The sequence below is a fragment of the Cupressus sempervirens genome, chromosome 9, assembly GCF_028749045.1.
Source record: "Cupressus sempervirens isolate cs-2001-9-10 chromosome 9, ASM2874904v1, whole genome shotgun sequence".
Taxonomy (NCBI): domain Eukaryota; kingdom Viridiplantae; phylum Streptophyta; class Pinopsida; order Cupressales; family Cupressaceae; genus Cupressus; species Cupressus sempervirens.
In genome coordinates this window covers 124,276,019-124,303,893 of record NC_143126.1, presented here as the reverse complement: position 1 = coordinate 124,303,893, position 27,875 = coordinate 124,276,019, and the positions used below count along the sequence as shown (strand labels likewise).

General features: G+C 39.3%; 1 protein-coding gene across 5 annotated transcripts in view; it reads right to left on the bottom strand.

The window, feature by feature from the left end:
* LOC149537842 (uncharacterized) overlaps positions 1–27,875 on the bottom strand; it is a 310,563-nt gene that overhangs the window by 268,118 nt on the left and 14,570 nt on the right. For all 5 annotated transcript variants that reach the window (XR_016355921.1, XM_089799242.1, XM_089799243.1 and 2 more), the window contains exon 2: positions 6,290–6,360. Coding sequence is in view for 4 of the 5 variants with exons in the window: in XM_089799242.1 (XP_089655368.1) it covers positions 6,290–6,360 (71 nt within the window). In the remaining variant the exon portion in view is untranslated. The remainder of the gene's footprint in view (positions 1–6,289; positions 6,361–27,875) is intronic.

Below are 27,875 nucleotides of genomic sequence, written 5' to 3'. Positions count from 1 at the left end.
GTCTGTTCTGCGTCACCTCCGTGGCCCATTGTGCCAATAACCGCTTCTCCTTGAGTTTGTTCAGATTATGCAACCTTTTTCCCTCAAGCTTGCCATGTCGCCTACCATGAATTCCGTCGACTGCCATTCCTTGCTGTCAATAGCTATATTCTTGGATTTGGAACCTTCACTCTGTACTGCTGAAGTTTTTATTAAATCCTTCCTCTTTGTTTCCTGTGTAGACCATATGATGTGTTTTCCTTGCTGTCGGCACCTTTCTACTAATTTTGTGGTGTGGTGTAACCTTTTCTTTCCGCGCGGTCCGTTCACCATGTACCGGACAATAGAATTTTTTCTTTTTTTGGGTTCGTCCTATATGTCCTTCCCTTCAGCTTCAGCCGTAACCTCATTTCCTTCTTCCGCTTCTCTATATTCCTTCAGACATTCATTTCCCTCTTCTTTCTAACCTTCGTTGACCCTTAAAATATTACAGCTCGGAAAGAGCTCATACTCCTCCATTTGCCAGTGGAAAAGGCCGTTCACCGAATCCAAATCATCATCTGTCAATCCACCTTCCAACCATAGGACTCCTTCCTTATCTGGTTCCATCCGCTGCTTCCCTTCGCCCTCTTTCTCGGAATCTGATGACAAAGCTTCTTCGCCCATCATTTGCGTGTGCAAATCAATGATGAATTTTCCTCCTTTGCTCTCTATTGATAGTGTATTCTTCTTCCACTCATGCTTAACGTTTGCTTGCACGGGCCATCCTTGGCCCAGAATGGCATCATATCCTTTCCTCTTTAGCGAGATGACGATGAAGTCAAGTAAGAACAGTTGTGTGCCAATCGTCACTAGTTGTGCCATCAGGACGCCGAGACATTTAATATCGTGTTGGTCTGCTATTAGTAACTGGAATATAGGTGGCCACAACGTTGGTTGTCCCAACTTCTTCCAAGTATCCTCCGGTAACACATTCACGTTGGAGCCTTCGTCTACAATTGTATCTACTAGAACCATTCCCAAAATTCTCATCTCGATGACCGCCGGATGTCGTCTAAGTGTAAGGGCTAGCAGCATTGGGTCCTCTGTACTTGCTCTACTTTCTTTCTCCTTTCCTTGTTCTCCTGATAATTTAGCATTTGGAGCGATGTTTGTGAGTGTTGATTGGAGCTGAGGCATTGTGAGCAACAGATTGCTTATTTTGACGGGTACCTCAATTTGCAGTATCTGTCATACGATGTTTTGTTCCGTGCAGTTCCTTGTCGAGGTACCTGTGGTGTCCCTCAAATGTGCTTTCTCCACCTGTGTCGCTTTCTCAATCTCCGTCCGTGCTTCCTCCAATCTCTTCTTTTCTTCCGTCGAGTCGAGGTATAGTTTTACTTGCTTCCGTGTGATTGCTAGAACCTCCTCTTCTTCCATCCCGATGGTGATCAAATTCACTCCTGACTTCGGGCACTTGGCATTCTCATGATCTCCAAGACCGCACCATCGGCATACCAACTTTGGTGTGTTTGTCGTTGCACAGTCTCGGGCAAAGTGGCCCCACAAATTGCATGCGCGGCATTGTACCATCGGTCGGTAGTTCACATCGTACTAAATTCGATTATGGCTCCCATTATTATTGTTGGCATTGTTGTTGTTTTGACCTCACCTATTATTTCTGTACCCTCCCGACATGGCACCCTCGTTGCTGATGTTTCCGCTCCCTCCTGCCACGACAGCCTCCTGTGTGAGAAGTACTTGCTAGGGTCCTCTTGTTCTCATGTTGCAAGGGCATTCTTTTAAGGAATGTCCCATAATTTGGCAGATCTCATAGAACTGGGTCTTCAAACAAGCTCCTTTCGTGTGTCCTTTTGTCTTACATTTCGTGCACCAGAGGTCATTTCCCTTCGTCTCTTTCTGCATGTTCTTAAATTCTTTCATCATTCGGATCATATCTTTTTAGAGAGCTTGGACCTTCTTGCTACCCTTTTCGTCATCACTGCTCTCTTCTTCCAAAGACGCATCGTCGCTTCTTTGTTTTCTGCTCACTTTCCAAGTTCATCGCCCAATTGTATGCTTCAGTGTATGACGATGGCGGCACAATCTTCATTTTCTTCCACAACTTCAAGCATAGTCCTTCAATGAACCATCTCTTCTGCAACCCATCTGCCCACTTATTTTTCATTTTATTTATTAAGTCTTTTAATTTTTTGGCATACACTTGAATTGTTTCATTTTTCCCTTGCTTCGTGTTGTATATCTCTACTACGATCTCATTGTCATCCCACAGCAATTGAAATTCAGTGGTAAATTCCTTTTTAACGTTGTCCCAAGTGGTTAATTTTTGGGGATCTATATCAGCGAACCAGTCAATTGCTACCCCCCTTAGGGTTGTTGGAAATTGTCGGACCCATTCATTTGTTTCTGTTATGAAATTCGCTCTCCAAATTGTTTTGCATGTTTTACAATGTCAGATTGGATCCGCTGTTCCATCACCATCAAACTTTGGCAACTTTTCCTTCGGTCCAACCATTATTACTTGATTGTGTGTACGGGCACTGTTTGGCACTACAACACCGGCGTCGTCCTGCACTCCCACACCGGCACTCTGCACTCCCACATCGATGCTCTACACTCCCACACCAGCGCTCTCTCCGACAGTTGTCTTATTTTCAACAATTGCATTCTTTGGTGAAGAAGGGTCTTCGTTAAACAAAGTTGTCCATTATAGAAGTGTATCGCGAACAAAGAGTTACACTCCACGCTCGTGCTCCCTCGACACTCCAAGCCGTGCGAGTTAATTCCCTTCTGTTTGGATTCTCTTCCCTCGACGTATACAGGCTAAGAAATTCCTCCTTTGCTTCTTCCACCAAATCCAACCGCTGCCAAGTCTATTCCAACAATTCCTCGATGCTTCAGTATCCATCAACAATCTACTGAAACCTCTATCTATGCTCAGCCTATTGTGGCCAAAATTAAATTCCCTTGTGCAGTGTCTATTCCATCTCTTCCCTTTATCTTATTTCTATGCTTGTTAAGTTGATTGGGCATTAGTCTTCATTCCTCTACCTATGTTCCAGGTCCATCAGGCAATGGTGCCAAATGTTTACCGCATGGGGTAAATAGAGTAATGCACACAGACAATAGACAAGAACAGCAGTACTCCTTTTATTATTCACGTATGCCAAAGACATTACGTAATGCCTATGATGATTACAATGATTTCCAACAGTGTACATATACCATTCCGAAGAACCTTCCCGAAGGGGTCCATCGGCTACATAACAATTACCGATGACATCAACCCATCGGCTACACAATATTTACCGACGACGACATCCTGTCGGCTACACAATATTTACCAATGACAAAGAGGGCATCTAACTTGTTCCAAAACATAATAGATGAGTCGAATAATTAGGAAGATGTTAAAGTTACGAGGTATGAGATTGTCCCATCCCCAGGATATGATCAGTGTTTGACTTTTGAGGAGATTTCATTTCCGCCAGAATTTGAAGCATATGAAGAACACCAAGGGAGATTTCCTCCCGAGTCAGCAAACGGGTCAGTTGATGAGGTAATGGATCATAAGGGGTATAGCAATGGGTCGGATTTTTCATTCCCACCTTTGGGAGACACTGTTCTAGTTCAAGGAACAGGTATGGAACCAAACATTTCAACAAGCGGCTAGCAATGCAAGGTTTTATCAGAGGAACAACAAGAGAAATGATGGACCCTTCACATCCTCCATACACCCAAATAATTTCAATACGCCTCCACACCCCAATGCAAGTAATGTACCTAATGCTTCAAGGGATGCGCCTAAATACAAACAAGGTAACCACGACAGTGGAAATGGACAACAAAGTTTTCAACAAAGCACACAACAAAACAATCAAGGTATTCGAAATGCATAGAATGTCCAATCGACACAAGAAGCAAATAGGGGAAGAACCGGAAACAATGTTGTGAACAATAAGGAGTTGAAAAGATTAAGACAAAGTGTGACAGAAGAGATGAAGGTGGTCAAAATCAATCTCCCTTTGTTCAAATTATTGAAGGTAGCCGAGATTAGGGATACGTTCCTTGACAGTTTGGAAGTCAATAAATCACAAGGATCTCACACTCAAGGTGCGGTAACACATACTCAAGGGAGGCCTCCTCCTAACTCAGTACATGTGATCTAAGACATCCCAAGAGCGAACATGACAAACTCATCTCAAGACATCTCATACGGAGAGACAGGAAGCTCTACACAAGAGATTGCATATAGTGATATCAGTGAATTCAACAGACAGCCAGGGCCTCAACCAATTTATGTGGCTCAAGGATCAACGCTGGTAGAACAACAAACTCAAAAGAGTCAAGACCTGGTGAACAATAAGGAAAAGGTGAAGAAAGAAGAGGTGGCCCAGCCAACAGATTTCAAGGTGAAGCCAAAGCAAGTACATAAGACACCCTTTTAGTGTATTATCAAGGGAAAGATGAGCCAGCCCGATTCTTTCTATCAGTAAGGATATTCAGGAAGCTGCTTCACAATTGCTTGATAGATTCAGGAGCATCAAGTAATGTTATGCCTTTGAACATTTGCAGAAGTTTAGGAATCATGCCTTTGCGGTCAAACAGAAAGGTTACCTAATTGGATAAAATATTAGTACCAGTAGTAGGTGAGCTACACAACATACACATCCAGTTGGCATCTGATCTGAGAATGGAAAACATGATAGATATTTCAGTGGTAGATGTGGCCGATACCTATGGATTGATCCTAGGTAGAGATTGGGCCAGAAGATTGAATGGATACATGACAACTGACTTTTCTCACATGTGGCTCCCGTGGAAAGGACTAGCCAACCAAATAAGAATCGATAGCACCCCAAGGTTGAGATTGACAGTTACAGAATATGGGGAACCAAATGAAATATTATTTGTGGAGACAAATATAAGCACCTATAGACCAAAGAAGGCAGAAGTGCTAACAATGAATATCATAAGTGAAGGAAGGGATTCCACTGAGATCCTAATTGAGTCAGATCCAGATGCTTCATCCGACGAGGGTGAATGCATGTTTGAGAACTTCAGGAACTTTGTGGCTAGAACTATGCAGCAAGGAATGGAGCTGGGTAACCAAACATCAGTGAGAGACTTATTATTACCCAACTAGTGCAAAATTCATAATGCATTCCACTTAGAGTTATCTTGCTCCTTGTGTACAGTGGCCTTAGAACAAGTGGAAAAGAGAATCCCAGGGGCTCTAAAACAAGATGATCAACATGGCAAATAGAAGGTTGAGACTCTACAAGTTGATGAAGAAGAAAGTAGCATGATGGATGAATCAAAGAACCAAATTACACCGTCCAACGCGGAAATGAAGAGAGGTGATGAAACAAACGAGTCGAAGAATTCCCAAAAGGAGAAGTATCAAGAAAGCAATGGAGTATGGACTCTAAGGTTCGATGGTTCCAAAACTAAACAAGGAGCTGGAGCCGGATTTAAGTTAGTCAGCCCAACAGGGGCAACATATTTGGAGACACGTAGATTGCAATTCCCATGCACCAACAATATGGCGGAGTATGAAGCTTTGATTGTAGGGTTGTGTGCTATCAAGAAAGGTGCCAAGATACTCCATGTACTTGGAGACTCATATTTAGTGATTGAGCAGATAAAGCAAAAGTTCGCCTGCCATGACAACAGATTGAAAAGATATAGAAATAGAGTTTGGGATTTGATAGAGGGCTTTGATGCCTTCAATATCAAGTTCAACTATAGAGCAAACAATCAGGTGGCAAATGCCCTCGCACAAACTGCAAGATCACTGGCACCAATTAAGTTGGATGGTTTGAAGAAGTTTAGAGTTGAGTTGGCATCAGTCCCGTCAGTACCAGACAATGTCAAGAATTTCCAAGTGTTTAAAGATGATAGACATATCCTCAAGTTCTTGACTAATCTCGACACCCAGGAAGAAACCAAAACATACCGGTACCGGGACCCAAGCTTAACCAGCAATACCCAATAACTTAGCAAAATTATAAGCCTTTCATTTCAAGTCAGCTGAACCTAAATGGCTGATCCTTAGGCTACTCCACACCCTCTTCATTTCAATGAATACATTGCATTTAGGGTTCAATTTCTACCTTTCTGTTGAATCAATTCTAGATATGGTTAAGGCATCTCATACATGCTAAATGAAAATATGAAAGGAAACTATGCATATTGTCCCATCTCTTTCCCATGTAAAAGGAAAAATAAGCAAAACATCATCCATATGTCTACTGCTTACCAGCAGTGCCACTATCACAATGAATTTACAACAAAAACAGCAACTAACCTTTTGTTTTATTGATTTCTTAGCTCTTTTCTGTACTTTTTTGTCTCCTCTTTGATCATCTGAATCCTCATCTGCAATGAATAAAGACACAGAAAATCTATCAGCATAGTGATGCGGAAATATTAAAAAAAGAAGATGTGAGATGTCATTAATCTTAGCTTCAAGTTAGAGGTGCAAAATTCCAACCATGCATATCACTTCTTATTTACGTTCAAAATTATTAACGAAAGCTCTTAAAAAAATAATACAATCTTGATCACTGTTGTTTCTTATTATTCGTATTGCCCCTTTCTAGTCAGCATTAGTTTTCGAGGGGTTTCGACCCTCAAGGGCTAATATACTTGATTTGAGGGTCTTTTGATAGTTGTTGCCTAAGCAGATGGGACATTACTTCTCACCTGAACTTATTTGGATTTACTTTACACTTGTTATTTTGCTCAATTTGGGGAATTACTATTATTAAGTCAATCTTGCGGAGTTACTATTTTTGGCAAGGTACCTAGACACATGGTACATGCAACGGTCATCATGTTTTTCAATTGACCTAGCGGAACGAATTTAATGGTATTGTTGAACAAGCTGAATAACTGGGAGGGTGAATCAGCTATTCCCACACAAATTATAAAACTTCTTCTCTGCTGGTAAACTTACAAACAATATCAATAACAACTTCTGATGTACTAGTTAAGCACATTCGAAATCCACATGAAATGTAAGCATGAAAATCACAAGAACACTGACATAGAGAGCTCCATGATATATGTGGAACCCAAACTAGGGAAAACCATGGAGAAGTACTTCTCATGAAATGAAACATCGGTTAAGTTGAATTTTGTTATGGTAAATTGATGTTGTTGTAGTTGTATCAAACAAAGGAGATAAAAGCTCCTTATATAGATTTACAAAGACAATGTTTCTAAAAGACACAATCATGAAGTAAAGACTTAAATAGAAACTACTTAATAAAGTAAATACTAACTAAGATGACCATTAAAGAAACATTATAAGCTCCTAATACCAACCTTAATGGTCATTGTCTAATTGTTGTCCTTTGATCACAAATTCTCCAAAACATTTTGTTGTTGCTAAGACCCTCCCTGGATCTACAAAATGTTAATAACAAAGAAGCCAAATCCATCCAAAAAAGAATAGAGAAGGGTGCCCATTCTTCAGAAAGCTCTGCAACAAGAGAGAAGAGTCTGCCACTAACTCCGCCATTGAGATGAGTTTGCCACTAACCCTCCTAGAATCAGCAAAACATCTGACTAGAAATCGTCACAAAACATCCAACCTAATGTTGCATAAAAGAGTTGTTCTTCCCAAGAGACATAGACAAACATTGAAAACAGCTAGCACGATTTTGAGGAAAAATCAGCAAACCCTCAAACTTTGCAAATGAGCATGATGCCCCAAAATAGACTGCAAAAAACCACGATTTTTTAAGGAGAGGATTTGGAAAAACCATACATGATTTTTGAGGTGAAAAATCAATCAAAACTAGACAACAGAATCCAAGACATGGATAAGTGAATACAAAGCTTCATTTTTTTAGGAAAAACGATATAATCCGACATATTTTTTGAGGAAAAAATTATAAGTCCACCAAATAATTTGTGAGCAAAAAATTATAAACCCACAAAGGAATCCCTTGCTGTTGAAATTTTAGCTTTAGTCAAATAGTACTAAGCATCTGAATATGTTATGCTCTATCTTGTGTGTGTGGATATATATATACATATACATATAAATATGCATACATATATATGTACAAAGATGTATAAGTATGATTTAGACAGATGTGATCAGGCATATATATGTTACTGCTGTTACCTATCATCTCCGATCATGGATCGGGTCTTATTTGTATTGCTTTCGATAAGCATTGAGATCATTATCGAACATGTTATCGGGCATGATTAAACCGTTGTATGTTTATGGTTAAAAAACATTAGGCCTTTGGCCACATAGAGTCATGCCCCTACGGGGTCATAACTCTTCACACTTGTACATATAGTTATTCTCATCGGTGTACAAGGCAATATGAAAGACATAACATACTTGCAGTCCCAGAATCAACAAAGCAACATTGCAGATTACAAACTACATTCCTGTCCGCATTTGACATTCCAGTCACAGCATATCAGAAGCATTCTAAAGGCATCTACCTGTTGCATTCAACTAACCTAGAGTAAGTAATGTCCGATTTAAATCTGTTATCATTTCCATCAGAGATCCTATAAAATTAACACTTGCAACTTTTCAAATTACAAAATCAGAAAAAAAATTAGAGAAATAATTATGAAACCCATCAGATAATTTTTTAAGAAAAAAATATGAAAACCCATTAGAGAAACCTTCATGGAACAAAACATGAGACTTCATGTGGTAAAACACTACATGCAGCCTTAAAAAATCAAAGACATTTGCCCAAACAAGAGATTGCACAATCAAAACCTTCAACAAGGCTTGCAATTTTCCGAAAAAAATCTTTAAAGACAAGCTATGAATTTCATAAAATACCTCTAGTATTTTTTATTTGAAAAAAAAATTTCTAGAAAATATTCCAGATCAAAAGAGGCTTGAAATTTTCTTAAAAAATTCGTCAAATTTTATGAAATCCCATCGACGTACTCTAATACCATGTTATGGTAAATCGATGTTGTTGTATTAAACAAAGGAGATGAGAGCACCTTATATAGATTTACAAAGACGATCTTTCTAAAAGACACAATCATGAACTAAAGATGAAAATAGGAAATACTTAATAAACTGAAGACTAACTAAGATTACCATTAAAGAAACATTATAATATTCTACTAAATGTCACAAAAGGCTTACTATTGGTTATGATCATGCAATTTGGATCACTGTCAGTAGGCTCATTGCCATGTGGCTAACACACACAGAAATATAGTGAAGGCTCACTACCAATACAATCAAGCTTATAGTGAAAATATAAGAAATGAGAGTTGAATCCACCACTGCACATAGTTACCAATACTTTGCAACAATCTTCCATTGCTTGCACCAACACGCAATAACTATTGCAACAAATTCACACTTATATGACATATATCTTGCACATGAGCATCATGCACATACACCAACTAAATCTTCATTCTTCTTAGATTGCATGTTGCCCTCAAAATTGTCGGTCAGGACAGATTTGAAAATAGGTCACACCGAGATGTCACCTCGACCAAAACAATGTGCAACACCATCACCAAGAACTTTGGTGCCAACAATCATGATGAACACATTACAAAGTAACTGCTAGGACTGAACACAAATAATATGCTTCAGCATGGATCGATCCAAAACATATGATCCACCACATTTTGCACACCAAGGAGATACGACAGCATTAAGCATATCTACCACCGAAACCTAGAACGTTAAAACATTGAAAGCACATCCATCAATGAACACTTCCACCGATATATAGGCTATCAATGCATATCAACCTATACACCAAACTTGTCGACAGATAACAACCAATACACCTAGAGGTTGAAATATGAATATGTTGACATCAATGACAACCACATGGATAGCATCAACCTCACATTCTAACAATATCCCCCTTGATGATAACTTCATCAATAACAAAGCACAATTCCAAACTTCTCCCCCTTCGACAACACTGACAAAGTGCCAAACAAACTTCTCCTTTCTAATATACTCTCCTCCCCCTAAGAGGAAGTTTGCGAGCATTGATCCAAAGAAAGACTAGCCATGTAAAATACTAGACCAATGCACACACCGATGCATTTAGTGAGCCCTAGGAAGGGGCAGAACATTGCGCTTCCCCAGAGATACTCAAAAAGCATCCTTGCACAAAGGTTTGGTAAATAAGTTTGCAATCTACTCCTTTGTGCACATATACTCAAATTTAACTTCACCTTCTTTAACCTTCTCCCCAATAAAGTGATATCTGATATCAATATGGTTTGTTATGTAATCCATTATGGATTCGTTGACATGCTTATAACACTGGTATTATCGCACATGATAGGAACTAGTTCATCAAAACTAATTCCTATATCCTTTAAGGAATGTTTCATCTATAATACCTCGGTACAACATGCAGATGTTGTAATATATTTTGATTCAGCAGTTGATAAGATTACAAAACCATGCTTCTTCTTGACCAAGCAACAACAGAAATCCAAAAAGTTAGGCTCCACCATTGGTACTTCAAATATCCAAGCAACCTGCTCAATCTGCATCTATATATGTTGCTAGTGTAAAATTTGATTCTATTGGACACCATAGTCCCGTATTTTCAGTTCCTTTCAACTATTTGAAAATTCCCTTTACTACCATAATATGTGATTTCTTCATATTTTTGTTCTTGTTGAAATTTGGCTGTCAGGCATACTGCATACATAATGTCTGATCTAGTAGCTGTCAGGTACAGTAATCCTCCAATCATTGATTTGTACTTACATCTAGTTCAGGTGAATCATCCTCCTTAGTCAACTTACAGCCAATAATAATAGGAGTGCAGACAGACTTTAAATTCTCTAAACAAAACCTCATTGGCAATTCTTTCACATACTTGGATTGAGGAATGAAAATGCCTTTACTAATTTGACTCACTTGCAATCCAGGAAAGAAATTCAACTCATCATTGACATTTCAAATTCCTTTTGTAATTCTTCAGCAATTTTCTTGCATAGGTCATCTTTTCCTCCAAATATGATGTCATTCACATACACAACAACAATCAAAATCTTATCTGTGTATATCTGGGAGTATAGATTGTTGTCTACCCTACCTTTCTTGAATCCTTAACTGATTAGACATTATTTCCTTATCAGAATCCTTCTGCTTGCTCAATGTACACTTCTTCCTTCAGTTTTCTATTTACGAAAGAGGACTTTCCATCCATCTAGTAATCTTTGAATATTTTGAATGCTGCAAATGCATTGCTAATGGCCTCCATCCGAACAACGGGTGCATAGATCTCATCAAAGTCAATTCCTTCAATTTGAGAGTAACCCTTGCATATCACTCTACCTTATTTCTCACTACCTTTTTGTTTTCATCTAGCTTGTTTCAGTGCAACCACGTTGTACCTATCACACTTTTGTCTATCAGTCTAGGCACCAGTTCCCAAGTCTAATTCTTTTCTATCTGATTGATCTCTTTCTTCATTGCATTAATCCAACTATGACCACTATAAGCATTTGCTATAGTTTAAGGTTCAATTTCTGAGTATAAGCAAAATAAAGCTTGTTCTTGTTTTTCTTTGCTCCTAGTGACAATATTACGATAATACATAACTTCTATTATTGTCTATTATTATTTAATTGTTATCTATTTTGTAATCTATTGTAAATGTTAGAACATTTCTAATGTTTAGTTAGTTGTTAGCTAGAATTGAAAGTTTCTAATATTTACAAACATTTCCTAAAGAAATGTCATTTATTCATTTGTATATATTGATCTATTGATCATTGTTAATAACCATCAACTATTTTACTAATTACTTTGTAATATGGTATCAGAGCAAATGCTTTAAAAGAAACATGAATATAATAATAATTTCATTTTTGAAATTATCAGTATCTTTTTTTATTCGAAAATAATTTTCAGCCTGGGATTTCAATCTACAAATTGTGCCCTTGTGTTGGTCGTTCTTGGTTGTCTTTTTCTGCCTTTGCAGGGTTTCAAAGTTGCTACTTTTTGTAGTTATTTCTGCTGCAAATCCCGCCCAATTTCATGAGTATTTTATGCAACTCGTGGTCATTTTTTAGTTAAAAAATGGCAGCAATTTTCACCTTTTTTATGGTGTCATTATTTGCTTATTTGAAGCCGTCTAAGATTTCTCAAACTGTCGGCATTAGATTTGCATCTAGAATCTATTGTTTTTTTACAAATCCGCCATTATTTTGAAGCTTTTATCAGCCCAAGCCGTTTTTGTTCGAAACCCTAATTTTCTGTGCTGAATCAAAAACAAATCATAGATTCTTGGTGGGTTTTTCGAGAGCTCAACTAGATTGTCTATTTTTTGGGGGTGCCTCAATTTTTGAGCTAGGCGATCAAGAATCCGACAACATATTCTTTCTGGGTTTTTCGAGCTCTCTTCTGGGTACCTCTTCATTCTTTCTGGATCTTCCAATTTTATGCCTCAAGGTACATGCCTTCATAGATTTCATATTTTTGTACTGAAAAACGTGCCATGGCATCTCTAACAAATATTCTTCTAGAGGGGAATCAAAAATTGAATGGTCAGAATTACAACACATGGAAGTGGCAGATGTTAGCAATCTCTAAATATTGGAATATTGATCAAATTATTTGGCTGTTACACAACATCCAACTACAACTAGTACTAATCAAGATACACGGGATTAGTATAATTGGAAGGCAGGGATGCCTCTCAAATTACTCCCTCAAATTCCATCCGACAAGAGAGCTACCAAGATATGGGAGCATCAAAAGAAACTACATGAGACTTCAGACAAAAGCACGGCCTTCCTTCTCAAGAATTCTTTGTTTTCTATTGTCATGGATGAGAGGAAATCCCTCTAGGAACACCTAAATAAGATTCGAGATATTCGTGATCAATTGCTTGCCATTAGATGCAAGATGGAGGAAGAGGACATTGTGGTTATAACACTTAAAAGTTCACCTAAGTCCTACGAGCATTTTATTGATACTCACAACATCACTTCTACAGGTGTTGATCTAAAGTTCACAAATCTTTGCACACTTATGCTTCAACAAAATCGGTGAAAACGACAGTTCAATTGAAGTTCCAACTCCACCTCCACAAAGCAAGCCTTTGCTACTAAATCCTTTAAGATGGATAAAGCCAAGTCTCATTCACAACAATCTTCTCAGCAGAAGTCATCTACTCCAACATCAGAAGGCTCCGAAAAAAGAACATTCAATGCAACTACTGCCACAATGTCACATGAAGGTTGAATATCGAAAATGTTTAGCTGCCCAAGCTAAGCAATCTAGTTCGCAGACCAAAGCAAATAGCACAGAGCACACAGAATCTACCTTTAACGACTTCATGGCTAAACGACCTGCCAATTATGTGAAGTCGTATGCCTAGTACGTTGATTTAGGTGACTCTCGTTATTTCACCCACCACATAGATTGGTTTACTGACTAGCAGCCTTTCTCAGATTCAATTGTTTTTATGGAGGGAAAGAGTGCATTGTTGTTAGCTAAGGCAACATTCAGATTCAGTATACCAGAAGGAATCCCATTGTCCTCGCTCTGTACTATGTTCCAGGGATGGAACTCAATCTACTCTCAATCAATCAAATGTTGCGACACTCTCAACGGTTCGATATCACCTTCAATTCCCTTCAGTGCACCATCACTGATAGGGATACTTAGTCTTGTTGCAGTTGCCCTTAAGGATCGTGGTCTTTTTAGATTTATTGCTTCTGATGATTCTCAAGATCTAGTTATGACTGCTTGGCAGTCTTTTGTCAACTTACTTTGGCATTAGTGGTATCGGCACTTAAATGTGCATTATCTCTCTCAGCTTGCTTGGGAGGAGCTTGTCCTTGATTGGCCAGAAATTCAAACTCAGTTGGAGTTTGTGATGCATGTTAGGCTTGGAAGCAACATCACACACATTTTCCTTTTAATTTTGATGGCACGCTTCTCAGGTACGTCAACTTGTTCATGTCAACATCTACAACCCTATGGCCACGCCTTCTGTTCTTGGGTCCAAGTATTTTCTATTGTTTGATGATGATTCAGTAGAAAGATGTGGGTGTATTTTCTTAAAAAGAAATCACATGTGTTTATTGTATTTCAGAAGTTTAAACCTCTAGTTGAATGAGTCTAAAAAATCTATTACTGCTCTTAGGACGTATAATGGGCGAGGAATTTTGTTCTACTAAATTCTCTAGCTTTTGTGATACTCATGGCATCAAGCGCCAATTAACCACACCCTACACACGACAACAAAACAGTGTAATTGAAAGTTGGAACCAACAATGACAGAGATGGCTCAATCCATACTTGAACACAAACATGTTTCAAATAAGTTTTGGGCAGAAGCAATTAACTCTACAATCTATCTTTTGAATCAGTCACCCTCTGTAGCGGTCAAAGGTAAGGCTCTAATAGAAGCCTGGTCAGGTCGCAAACCCAAAATTAGTCAATTAAAGGTTTTTGGCTCTCTTGCCTATGTTTAGATCCCTAATGTGTCACACACCAAGTTGGATGCCAAAAGTCAAAAACTCATGCTTGCTGGATACAGTAGTCTTCACAAAGCCTACCACTTGAACGACACTAAGACATCTTGTCTCCTGTACAGTCGTGATGTAGTTTTTGATAAACAGTGAGGACAAGGGCTCATGATTTGGGAGTATGGCTTCCATTAAGTCCACCTGATGGGAGGGCTCCAACAGCTACTGCAACTCCAGTTATACCAATGATTCCTGTATAGAGTATAGACACCTCTAACTTCTAAAAGATCACCCAGATCTATAGATGTTTCAATTGAGTTTGATCTACATTCTTCTGATGAGGAACCTGATCATAGAGCATCTCCTAATGCTAATGTTGGTCCTTCTCTCTGGACTAAATGGGGGGCTAAGACACTTGTTGATCGTCGAGATGATCAGCTAATCAACGGGAGAATTGCTCAAAAAAAGAGCAAACCTAAAAAATCAATTAATTTTTCTCTTATGGCCAATATTCACAGTGTGTTTGAACCTCAAACATACTCAGAGGCTAAAGGAATTCCAAAGTGGGAACGGACCATGCAATTTGAACGCTAAAGCCTACTGAAGAATGTCATAACCCCAACAGGTTATAACTTCTTTAAACACCAAAATTTTTTATATTTCAGTTGTTTGACATTTTGCCAAACACTTTGCAAGCAAGCTCTGATACCACTGTAATGACCCCTACCAATAGGCCACTAAAAACCTCTAATGCTGAACTGAGAAATTTTTTCAAACACTTGGCATGCAACTGAAGACTACTACATATTTTAGCCAATAATATGATCATCAAACCCTAGGTTGGCAATATAGATAGTCGAAAAATTACAATACTCTTTCACTTGCAAAATCCTAGCCTTCCTTTGATACCAATAATGCCAAATGGCAAACAAAGACAAGTACAATGTAAAATAGTAAAGTGCTGAAGCTATATTTTGTACTCAACTGAAAACAAACATTTCTCAGAAAATATGCCAAATGCCAAATGAGAAGTGAAGAACCTGATTGTAGATGGCTGTAATAATTTTTACCAATGTTAAAGATGCCAACACCCAAGCCAAAGTCACCCCAAATCTAAAAATGTACTTCCTTGCAAATTTTCAAAAATGACTAGGAGTTTTGAAAAATTCCTTAAAAATAAATCATGGCATTTTGGAAAACTCCAAAATGCACCTATCTTTATCTCCTCGATGATAGAAATCCGATGCAAAAATACCCAGAATGATATGTTGAGTAATGAGGAAGATATGAACAAAAATGCGATTCCAAAGCCCTATTCTGAAATTCCGAAAATTGGATCAGACCTGTAGCAAAAACGAACCAACTATAAATCTTTCCTCCACCACAATTAAGTCTTCTAAAGATGTCCTACAATCAATCCATGCCTGAAAATGAATAGTCCTCAGAAAATGCCCTCCTATAATTTTAGGTCTGCTGAAAAAAGCCTCCTAAAATTTCGAATCTGCTAAAAATAGCTTCTTATAATTTCGGACCTGCTAAAAACGACCTCCTATAATTTCGGCCCTACTAAAAATGCCTCCTAAAATGTTGAAATGCTGAAAATGGCCTTAGGCCCAATGATGCCCCTAGCTGAAGTGACTGTAGTATCACCGCCAAATGTGCAACCCTTCAGAGGATATCTCACCCCCTCAGTTATGCGAATCCAAGGGAGACTCCGTTCCCAAAGACCTAGTGACTATCTAAAACCACTTGGCTCCATAATAGACTATGTGATTGAATCACAATCTAATGTCAAGGGAGAAAATACAAACTGGATGATCAAATGCAAGACCCATACGGTCTATTTATTCACTTTTCAATAGCTTCCTCTAGAAGTCACTTAAACATTCTAGAAGCATCCAAATATTCTTATGAAATAAAGTGCACTTTTATAAAATATTACTTTATAATAAAAAATGCATCTCAACATCAAATTATATAACTGGGCCCAAATAAAGTAACTTTACTTTATAACAAACGTAGGCCCAAATCACTAATCAACTGTAAGGACAAAATACTGCCAATAGTCACTAGTCGACTCTCTCCACATCAACACCAGTCTACGAAAGCCTGTGATAGACTGATCCGGCACGCTAAACGATGTCAACCAAAATGGGGACATGATAGTCCGCCCTTCCTGAAATTGCTTGTCCCCAAGCAATGACTAAACAATAAACCAATCAACCCACCTGGATCCCAAATATAGTCATGTACTATACTGCTGTCAATCAACGCAGGCTACTGCAATATCCTCTACAATATAACCAAGAAGAATCCATGAATGAAGCGTGAATCACTACTCAACTGAACTTCAAATCCACTACTGCCATAATCAGGAACCCACAAGACACAAACTCCCAAAATATCAAAGCCCAAGTAGAGTGGACATCCCAAATTGCCAACATAGTAAATACCATCGACACATCCCACTGACCTATGCGGAATGTACAATCCAACTCTGTCACAATGGTGGACACTCCCGAATGAAACTGTACCAAGTACGAACAATCCACACTGTACACCTACTGTAATCAGCACAACTCTGCAAATCACCGGCCACTGTCTCATAACCATAACTCCCATGCACCACTGATGGTGAGTAGACATCACAAGATAAACAACAAGAAATAGAACCCAAACCAAGTCTACCTGCCATCAACTCCTCAACACATGGATCAAATGCAAACTGATGAACATACCCAGCAGTATAATGCTAATCAAAAGAACTAGCCTTAGTCGACAGCTCGCCATGCACAGGTGATACAACCCACTGCAACTGATGACTAGCTAAGTCAGGAGATGACATAGCCAAAGGAGTAGAATCAATAACAACCGTTAAAGCATCAATCCTAAACTCCTACTCTAAGTCATGTACTATCAAGCTGTCAACCTCACAACCTATCCCCATGTCATGCCCATCACAACTCTCATCCCGTGGCATCAAACCGTCCCATAACTGATGACAAGCACTAGGAACCAAAGTACATCTTCGTATCATCATCTCATCAACATGGTCATCAAAGGTAAATTGATGAGAATACCTCACAGTGTAATGCTGATAGAATGCGCCAATCTCAATTAGTGGCTCAAATTGCAATCCAGATGAAACTAACTGCAACCGGTCACTAACCAAGCTAGAACTGACTACTACCTCCAAAGACATTGCCAAGGGAGTAGTATCACTAGTAGGAACCATGCCAACTGTCGGCTCACCAACATCACACATGATCTCTGACACAACATCCCTAGTCTCCGTGCCATCAGTAGTAGAGGCCATCACCATGTCAGGCATACCACAACAATCTACTGCAGCACCCAACTCAACTAAACCTGACTCTAGTGGAAACGAACCCGATATGCCAATGCCAGTATCAAGGATGGATGCATCCCCATCTCCACTGTCCCTAACAATCTCGGAAATCCTAGGATCACTAGACACCACAGCCTGTAACTGTAAAGAATTTGGGAAAGACTGCAATCGCTCTAACTCCATGTTCACCTCAACCAAATGAAACTGTGTACTCTTAAGAATCTCAGAAGTCACCTCGAGCTGCTGAGTAAGCTCACTCACCTCATCTTCCTTGGCCAATAATGCATCGTATGTTGTACTCCCCCACTTCATAAGATAATCTCTGTCGGCTACCAACTGCACATAATTCTGTCTCAGAATCTGGATAGCCTTCCATAAAGAGTGGATCTCTACAAGGAAAGAAAACTGCCTCCCTGCTCATCAGTAGTAGGAGAACCCCATCCATAAACTGCTAACAACTAACGAGAAACATCGAAATGCTGGCAAGCAATAGCAATGTCTCGTTCACTAACCCTCAGCTAACTAGACACATGATGGCACTGGCTAGACTGTCTCCTACAAACCTCCTCTGACGCACTGTTCAAAGGAGTATCCTCAAAGTTACTGGTCTCTAGAGTATCACCATCCACATCCTGCGAATCAAGTCCAAAGCTCATATCAACATACAGAGTATCAAAAATTGTAGCACCGCTGCCCAATTCCTCTGTACCAAAAGAAACTGCCAAGGAAACTAAGTCCTCAAAACTGCCCACTACATCCTCCTAGATGTCATCAATGCCAATATGATCCTGGGACTCATCTATAAACACTGCCAAATATGAAAGATCATCAACACATTCTAGCAAGAATGGTAGCCTGAATATATGAACAAAGCCCAACACCAGTGTATAAAAACTAATACCAACATCGAACAAGTTGTTAGCACAAGAAAGGACAACACCGTGCAATCTGCTAATCAAATCCATAATAGCACCCAAACAATCACTGCTACCAAAAAGTGATAAAGATCTCCAGTCAATTGATCCCAAACACCAATATAACAATCTCGAGTCCATATTCGTAAACTAGAATCAACTGGTAACTCAAGCAAACTCCTCACCTGAGTAATATGACTAATACCAACTAACTCCACATACCTGTCTGACACTGTCCCTGTATCTTGGATGTGAACGCAAGATGAACTCACAACATTATCAATGACCACATTTGATCTGCCTGCCGCAAGAAGCTGAGTATCAAGTGTGCAAGATGGTACTAAACTAAACTCCACACCATGCTCATTCCCATGTCTTTCCAAGTCCTGTAATGCCAATGGAGTATTCACCAAGGAAGCTCGAGTGTCCTCAAGCTCGCGAGAAAGCCTATCAACTTCCTTCTCCCTCCTACTCAAGGCATCTGAATAGTCACCGGCAAGGCTAAGAAGATGGTCACGATCTGATAGAAGACGTAAATAACTCAATTTCGTCGTTCCCATTCCTTCTCTAATCGCTTGTAAGTCAACACAAGAAGACTACCTGAACTCCATTATGTCTGCCCTGTAACTAAATCATCCGAATGTGATCCTCTATCATATCCCGCATCCTATCATGATGAGATAATCAAGTCACAATACTGTCTTCGCTCACCTTCAGCTAGCTGGACAAATCATGCGAAGTACTACCAGCCTCAACCTCATGTGACGAAGCATCCAAATGTGCCTGGTACTCCCTCTCAGCAAAGTCATGAATACTCAATGTTTGCTCATCTCTACCAGGTATCTCACTATCGTGCACAACATCCTCAAAATCATCATTTGAACCCTCTAAGCTATAGTCACTGCCTGTAGTAACTAAACCATCCCGAGTACCTATGACACCACCCCTCCGGCGACCTGTATACAACTGACTCAACTTGAGTATCAAGTTGACCATTATTATCAATGTACGTAATATCCTTTACCACTACCTCCTATGGCGGAGTAGAATCTGAGACCTCTGCCTGGCTGTAAGCTAGTTTCTTGAACTCCTCATGCAAGTTCCTGGTAATTGTGTCATCTGCCCTGTGAGAAGATCTGCCAAATAGAAATCCAGTCAACTTATCCACCTTAGCTGGGTCAGACAACATGTCATTCATCATACGGTGGTGCTTACCCAACTGTTCAGACATGTTATGGCTTACTTTGCTAAGTTCATCTCGAATGTCTAAATAACCATCCTTTCTACTGTTCCAACTCTAGATCTTCCTACTTTGTCTATCAACTATCCAAGATCGTGTCCTCTGAGACTCTATACTATACCTGTCCATTCTGGATGAGTGCTGATCACTCATACAAGACGGCTCTTACCCAACAGGATGGCAAGAAAATCGCTCTGATACCACTGTAATAACCCCAACAGGTTATAACTTCTTTAAACACCAAAATTCTTTATATTTCAGTTGTTTGACATTTCGCCAAACACTTTGCAAGCAAGCTTTCATACCACTGTAATGACCCCTACCAATAGGCCACTAAAAACCTCTAATGCTGAACTGAGAAATTTTGTCAAACACTTGGCATGCAACTAAAGACTACTACATATTTCAGTCAATAATATGATCATCAAACCCTAGGTTGGCAATATAGATAGTCTAAAAATTACAATACTCTTTCACTTGCAAAATCCTAGCCTTCCTTTGATACCAATAATGTCAAATGGAAAACAAAGACAAGTACAATGTAAAATAGTAAAGTGCTGAAGCTATATTTTGTACTCAGCTGAAAACATTTCTTAGAAAATATGCCAAATGCCAAATGAGAAGTGAAGAACCTGATTGTAGATGACTGTAATAATTTTTACCAATGTTGAAGATGCCAATACCCAAGCCAAAGTCACCCCAAATCTAAAAATGTACTTCCTTGCAAATTTTCGAAAATGACTAGGAGTTTTGAAAAATTCCTTTAAAATGGCATTTTGAAACTCCAAAATGCACCTATCTTTAACTCATCGACGATAGAAATCCAATGCAAAAATATCCAGAATGATATGTTGAGTAATGAGGAAGATATGAACAAAAATGTGGTCCCAAAGCCCTATTCTAAAATTCTGAAAATTGGATCAGACCTATAGCAAAAACGAACCAGCAGCTAGAAATATTTCCTCCACCACAATTAGGTCTTCTAAAGATGTCCTGCAATCAATCCATGACTGAAAATGAATAGTCCTCAGAAAATGCCCTCCTATAATTTCAGGTCTTATAAAAAAAGCCTCCTAAAATTTCAGATCTGCTAAAAATGGTTTCCTATAATTTCGGACCTGCTAAAAACGACCTCCTATAATTTCAGTCCTACTAAAAATGCCTCTTGAAATGCTGAAATGCTGAAAATGGCCTTAGGCCCAATGATGCCCTAGCTGAAGTGACTGTAGTATCACCTCCAAATGTGCAACCCTTCAGAGGATATCTCACCCCCTCAGTTATACGAATCCAAGGGAGACTTCGTTCCCAAAGACCTAGTGACTATCTAAAACCACTTGCCTAAATTATAGACTCTGACTGAATCACAATCTGATGTCAAGGGAGAAAATACAAACTGGATGATCAAATGCAAGACCCATACGGTCTATTTATTCACTTTTCAATAGCTTCCTCTAGAAGTCACTTAAACATTCTAGAAGCATCCAAATATTCTTATGAAATAAAGTGCACTTTTATAAAATATTACTTTATAATAAAAAGTGCATCTCAACATCAAATTATTAAACTGGGCCCGAATAAAGTAACTTTACTTTATAACAAATGTAGGCCCAAATCACTAATCAACTGTAAGGACAAAATACTGCCAAATAGTCATTGGTCAACTCTCTCCACATCACCACCAATCTACGAGAGCCTATGATAGACTGATCTGCGACGCTAAACGATGTCAACCAAAATGGGGACATGACAAAGAAGCACACCTAAATCCTTTAAGATCTTCCACCAGGGAAGAAACTCATTAGCTGCAAATGGGTTTACAAAATAAAATACAAGTCTAGTTTAGTTGCAAAGGGCTTTTCTCAGCATTAGGTCATTGATTATGAGAAGACCTTTGCTCCTTCAGCAAAGATGAGCACTATTAGATTAGTCCTAGCCATGACAGCCTAGTTTGGCTGGAAGATCCATCAGATGGACATCAAGAATTCTTTCCTGAATGGTGACCTGCAAGAAGAGGTTTACGTGACGCAACCTCCTAGTTTCAAGGTTGATGGTAAAGAACATCAAGTTCCTAGGTTAATGAAAGCTCTCTATGGCTTGAAGCAAGCCCCTAAGGCATGGTACATGAAAATTGATAAGTACCTCGGTCATCAAGGCTTCGAAAGTAGTTCTTAACACTCAAATTTGTACATCAAGACTACTAATAGTGACATCATCCTTCTGGTCATTTATGTGGATGATTTGATCATCACTGGCAATTTGGCCTCTTTGATTCAAAGAATCAAACAGAGTTTATCCCAGTCCTTTGATATGACTAATGTTGAGCTCATGCAGTATTGCTTAGGTGTTGAGGTTTGGCAGTGGTCCTCTAGTATATTCATTTCTCAATCAAAATATGCCAGGACTCTATTAAAAAAAAAATTATGCATGATTGCAATCTTGCATCTACACACATGGAGAAAGGTCTGAAGTTATCAACCAAGTTTGATTCTCCTCCAGTTGATGATACTACATTCAAACAACTATTAGGCAGCCTCATCTACCTCTCTACTACTAGTCCTGATATCAGTTTCCTAGCCAACTACATCTCACATTTATGACAACTCCTAAGGTTGATCATTGGATGGCAGCAAAGTGTGTGCTCTATTATATCAAAGGCACTATAGATTATGGACTTCTTTACTCTCGAGGTTCTAATCCTAGACTCAGCAAGTTCACAGATTCAAATTGGGCAGGCTCTGTTGACGATAAAAAGTCAACTTCTGGATATGTGTTCAGTTTGGGAACCAATGTTGTCACATGGACAAAGGTTGAATACAGAGGGACTGTTAAGGCAAGATGTGAAGCTATTTGGCTTCGTCGGATGCTTGGGGATATGCAAATGGCACCAGCAGAACCAACCACGTTGTTTATAACAAAGGTGTTATCAAGTTAACACAGAATCTAATCTTCCATGAACGAACCAAGCATGTGGATGTTCACTGTCACTACATACGACGGTTGAAGACGAGACAATAGACTTTTATATGTTCCTACAGCGAATCAGACTGCAAACATTCTCACCAAGCCTCTTTGTCCAGATAAGTTTGTCAAATTCAAAGGACAGCTTGGTGTAGTGGATAGGTAAACCATTAAGAGAGGGTATTACAAAAATGGATAGCTTCTATTATTGTCAATCATTATTTAATGGTTATATATTTTGTAATCTATTGTAACTATTAGAATGTTTCTAATAGTTAGTTATTAGCTAGAATAAAAAAATTATATTCTTTACAGTCGTCTCCTAAGGAAACATCATTTATTCATTTGTCTATTTTGATCTATTGATCATTGTTAATAACAAGCAAGTATTTTACCAATTACTATGTAATAAACAACTCTATTCTTATGACAAATAATGTAATTTTCAGAATGATGCTTTTGTACATACCTTGGTGTCTAACTTGTAGATACAGGTGTCTTCTTCATTCCTTCTTTCTTGTCCTTCATGTCCTTTGTACCAGATTCATACTCAAAATGCTTTTCTGACATCCTTTGAAAATCTTTATCAACTCCTACGTTTGCACTTTCTACCATCTAATTGAGGCCTTTTGTTATAGCACCCATATGCTGTGTTTCTAGTTTGAAAAAAAAATATTGTTTGCTTCTTGTAGAGTAACCTAGAAATATTCCTTCATCAACTCTGCTATCAAATTTGCCCAAGTTATCATTTCTCCAAATAGAGCATCTACTTCCAAAAATTTTGAAGTATTCTATAGTAGGTGCATTTCCATGCCCCAATTTGTATAAAGTCTTGCCATATTTCTTCCAATACAAAACTATGTTTAGAGTGTGTACAACTTCTCTCCAATATACTTCCGGTAGACTTGCCTCCTTGATCATTGTCCTTATTGCCTCATATATTGTTTGATTCATTCTTTCCACAACACCATTTTGTTGTTGTGATTTGGCTTCTCGCAATTGAAACTTGTTAAAATTTGTCTTAGGGCAAAATTCACCCAAGATTGAAGAACTCGAACACAAGAACAATTGTAGACCAAAAAGAGTATGATCAATATATCATAGCATAACCTAATACATCACTATGTTTTCAAATACACTAGGAGTGCCTGTATATGAAGGCCTCTAAGATGCATCTAGAATGTCTCTAGAAGGTGTCAGGAGATAAGCTTGACAACTAAGCACACGTCCTCCATTGTGCATGAATGTACGTGCAACAATGAGAGGATAAGCATGACAAGGTGTCCCAGTGTGATGTTGTAGACACCATGTGCTCAAATAATGTGCTAACTTCTATGTTGTAGACACCATGTGCATAAATGAAATACGAACTCCTATGTTGTCAACATGACAACTCACAAGAGTACACATACTCCTAGGTGACTAATAAATAAATATTAAAATAATGCATTAACTTAAGTAAACTTAAGTGTAAATAGTAAATACGTACTTACAACAACACCCCCCCTTAAGTGCAACTTAGGGAAATGCACTTAAGTTCACAAAAACTAAGATGAAATGCATAATGGGTCCCAACTGCTAGGCCATGTTAGGTACTCATGTACATAATGAAATGCAATCTCTCATAAAGCGGAGAAAGAGGGAAAACCTCATGGGAAAAACCCTCGCCCAAAAAGAGAGATGAAAACAGGATGCATGGATGGATGGAGTAATCAAGACCCCCCCCATTATGACATACATCAAGTATATACAAAAGAGAAGTGGAAGGACAAAACCCCTTAAGAGGAATAAGCCCCCCCCCCCCAAAGGTAGTGTACCGATCAATGAGAAATGCTCCAATGTAGAAGTTGATCCATGACCGCTAAATAATGTTCCTCCCCTTTGGAAGAAACAATGGTAGAGGTCCTAGTGAGATGCTTCCCCAAGGTGTGGAAAGAAGCTCGATGATGAAAGGTGTCTTTGAAACCTGCTCAACTGTCCCTATGTCGAGACTGATGGTGGCTCTTTCCAACACTGCTGAAAAGAACGAATGCAGATCTAGCAAGGATGTTTGTAGAACTTGTTCCAAAGAACCAACAGTCTCCTCAAATGATAAAAAGACCTCCTGCAATTGCTATACATAAGGATCCACAATCACATCAGCCTGTAAAGACTGATCATGTAGAGAATGGACATGAGGGTCAAAGTGAGCCCTCGCAACAATTGGAGAAGGATTTGCCTCATCAAAGAGAAGCCATATATCATCAAAGAAGTCTCCCAAGTCTGCGATGTGTGACTCCACGAACAAACCTGAAGTGTCTGCCAAGAAGTCATCACCTGAGGTTGGAACTGGAAGACAAAGTGTACCTTGTTGTACTGGATCAATCACTGTGGCAATGGATGAATAATTCGCCTCAAAAAGAAGACGAATATCATTAAGGATGTCTCCCACATCTTCAATGTGAGACTCCAAGAACAGCACTGCATTCTCTGGAAGGAAGTCGTCACATGAAGGTAAAGTAGGAAGATATGAAGGTTTTTGCTACACTGAATCCGAAGCATCTGTGGCTGGAATAGGATCAGTAGGAGCAACAAGAGCATCTGGAGATGTGATCTTATCTGGAGAGGATGCAGCTGCAACTAGAGGTACAAGATCTTTTGGGAATGGAGGAATATGTGGATCTCCATACGTCTCCCAAAGATGAATCCAATAAACATATGGATCAAATGACTTAAGGTCTTCAAGTGAACCCATAACCTCCATATCCATAAATAGAAAGAGAGTACGCCAAATGAGGGAAATTGTGTCCTCATTGTAGGTAGGTCCTCTCGCATATGGTAATGCATTGTGCTGACTGAGATATGGGATAACCAATTGACTCCATTCCTGATAGTTGTTTGGTGTCAAGATAATTAAATCTTCCTCTTCCATGATAGACTAATCAATGTAACCCCCAAAGATGCAAACCAAATCAAGGAACCCCCCCTAATGAATGATTTGGTGCTTTTGAAGTGGTGCATGTACAATAAGCCACTTGTCAAAATGTACAAGATGGACTTCTGATTTGCCTATTACAACTGCCTTTTGATGCCTAAATTTGGAAGTAAGCACTGTAGCTCAGATATACAACAATTCTAAAAAGAAATTAAAGCAATCCAATCCAGAAAAGGCCCTAATGCTGAAAGTGATATTCTGTCCACACAACCCTATAATCTGAATGCAGAACTAAAAAGTAGAAAAATAACACACTTTCAAAAAACACAGAACTTGAAAATGTGTCCAAATGAGCCCGTACGGAGCGTTTCAAGTTGCAAAATGCAAGATTGAATAGGTACAGTCGCAAAAAGACACAATTTCTGACAAATCCGTGCACCAAAACCAAAAAAGAATAGCACCAATGAAGAGTTCAGGAAATTCTACCCAAAATTTTAAAAATTGCACTTGATTTGGAGTCTGGGTGACCAAGTTATGGCCTCTCAAAGTCGGGCTGCCAAATCAAAACTGAATCTAAAGAGGGGTCTGGGCAGAAAACTGCGTGCTTAAATTTGACAGTCATACGGTCGTCACAACAATTATAAAATGCCTTGGAATGAAGGTCAAACGGCTGTCAAATTTAACTTCGTGAAATGCTAACGTGGCAAAAAATCAGCCTCCCTTGCTGACATGGCAGGCTGACTGGACCGTACGGTGTACGAAAAAGTGCACATGGCAATACAGACAAGGTGAGTCAGCACTAACTGGGCGACACGTGTCACATATGATTGACGTAGCAACAGACTGGGCTCTACGTGTCTATGACATGGCACTGCTTCGGTGTCTGTCTGCGTGGCCTGTCAAGGTGTCAGATGGCTAGAAGCCGTGTGGACAAGTACAATGGCTGCCACATGGCTGGGTCGCTTGGCGCTTGTGTGCAGGTGTTCTCCACATGGCAAATGCCGAGTTCAAAGCCGGAGTGGAGTTCGGAGCCGGAATATACTGTGCGGCACCAGAATCCTTCAATGTCGCCGAGAGTTCAATGTCGTCAGGAACTGTGTTGCAGCGGCGCCGCGGACCATGCCGAAGTCTATTCACGGTAACCAAAGTCGAAGATATTAAAAGAGTGGCTGAAATCTTATTGAGCAGCTATCGGAATGTTATTGCGACATGGGTTTGCGTTGTGCGATAGGCTTCAACGCTATTTAAAAGCCTTCTGCCGCGGAGCAAAAACAACGAACTACCGCTGATGGTTATTGTGTGGTCGCCAGTAAAGGGGTTTGGCCAGAACAAATGCCGGACTTTGTGTGCAAGCCACTGTAAAATGTGGTCGGGCCGGCGGTTTGGAAGGAATTTCATTCGCCCAACTGGAATGAACCCGCCAAAAAAATACTAGAATATTCTGCAAAATCTTCTACACAAGGCCAGGGTGTGACTGCCCAGTGCCTATGCAAAAAAAATTCTCTGCAAGGCTGCTTGGCCCAAAAAAAATTTGAAAAGTCTATCCGAAAAAGCAAAGAAAAAATCAAATCCGAAAAACAATTAAATAGATCTGAAAAATGACCATACCCGAACTCGCAAATCAAGCCTCCAGTTGCTGATTTGGAAAAAAAATTTGCCTCACGATCAACTCTGGCCTAGGGTAGCCGATTTTCACTGAATCGACGTTTCGGACGCAATGGTGAGGTCCGTTCTAGCTCTAGACGCTCCTAATGACTGCGATACTTCAAATTCGGGTCGAGGTGTTGAAGCAACAATGGTCTCGAATGGCTATGTTAAGAGAGATTCTCCAAGAGCTCTGATACCATGTAAGAATTTGTCTTAGGGCAAAATTCACCCAAAATCGAAGAACTCGAACACAAGCACAACTGTAGACCAAAAAGAGTATGATCAATATATCATAGCATGTCGTGATACATCCCTATGTTTTCAAATACACTAGGAGTGCCTATATATAAAGGCCTCTAAGATGCATCTAGAATGTCTCTAGAAAGTGCTAGGAGA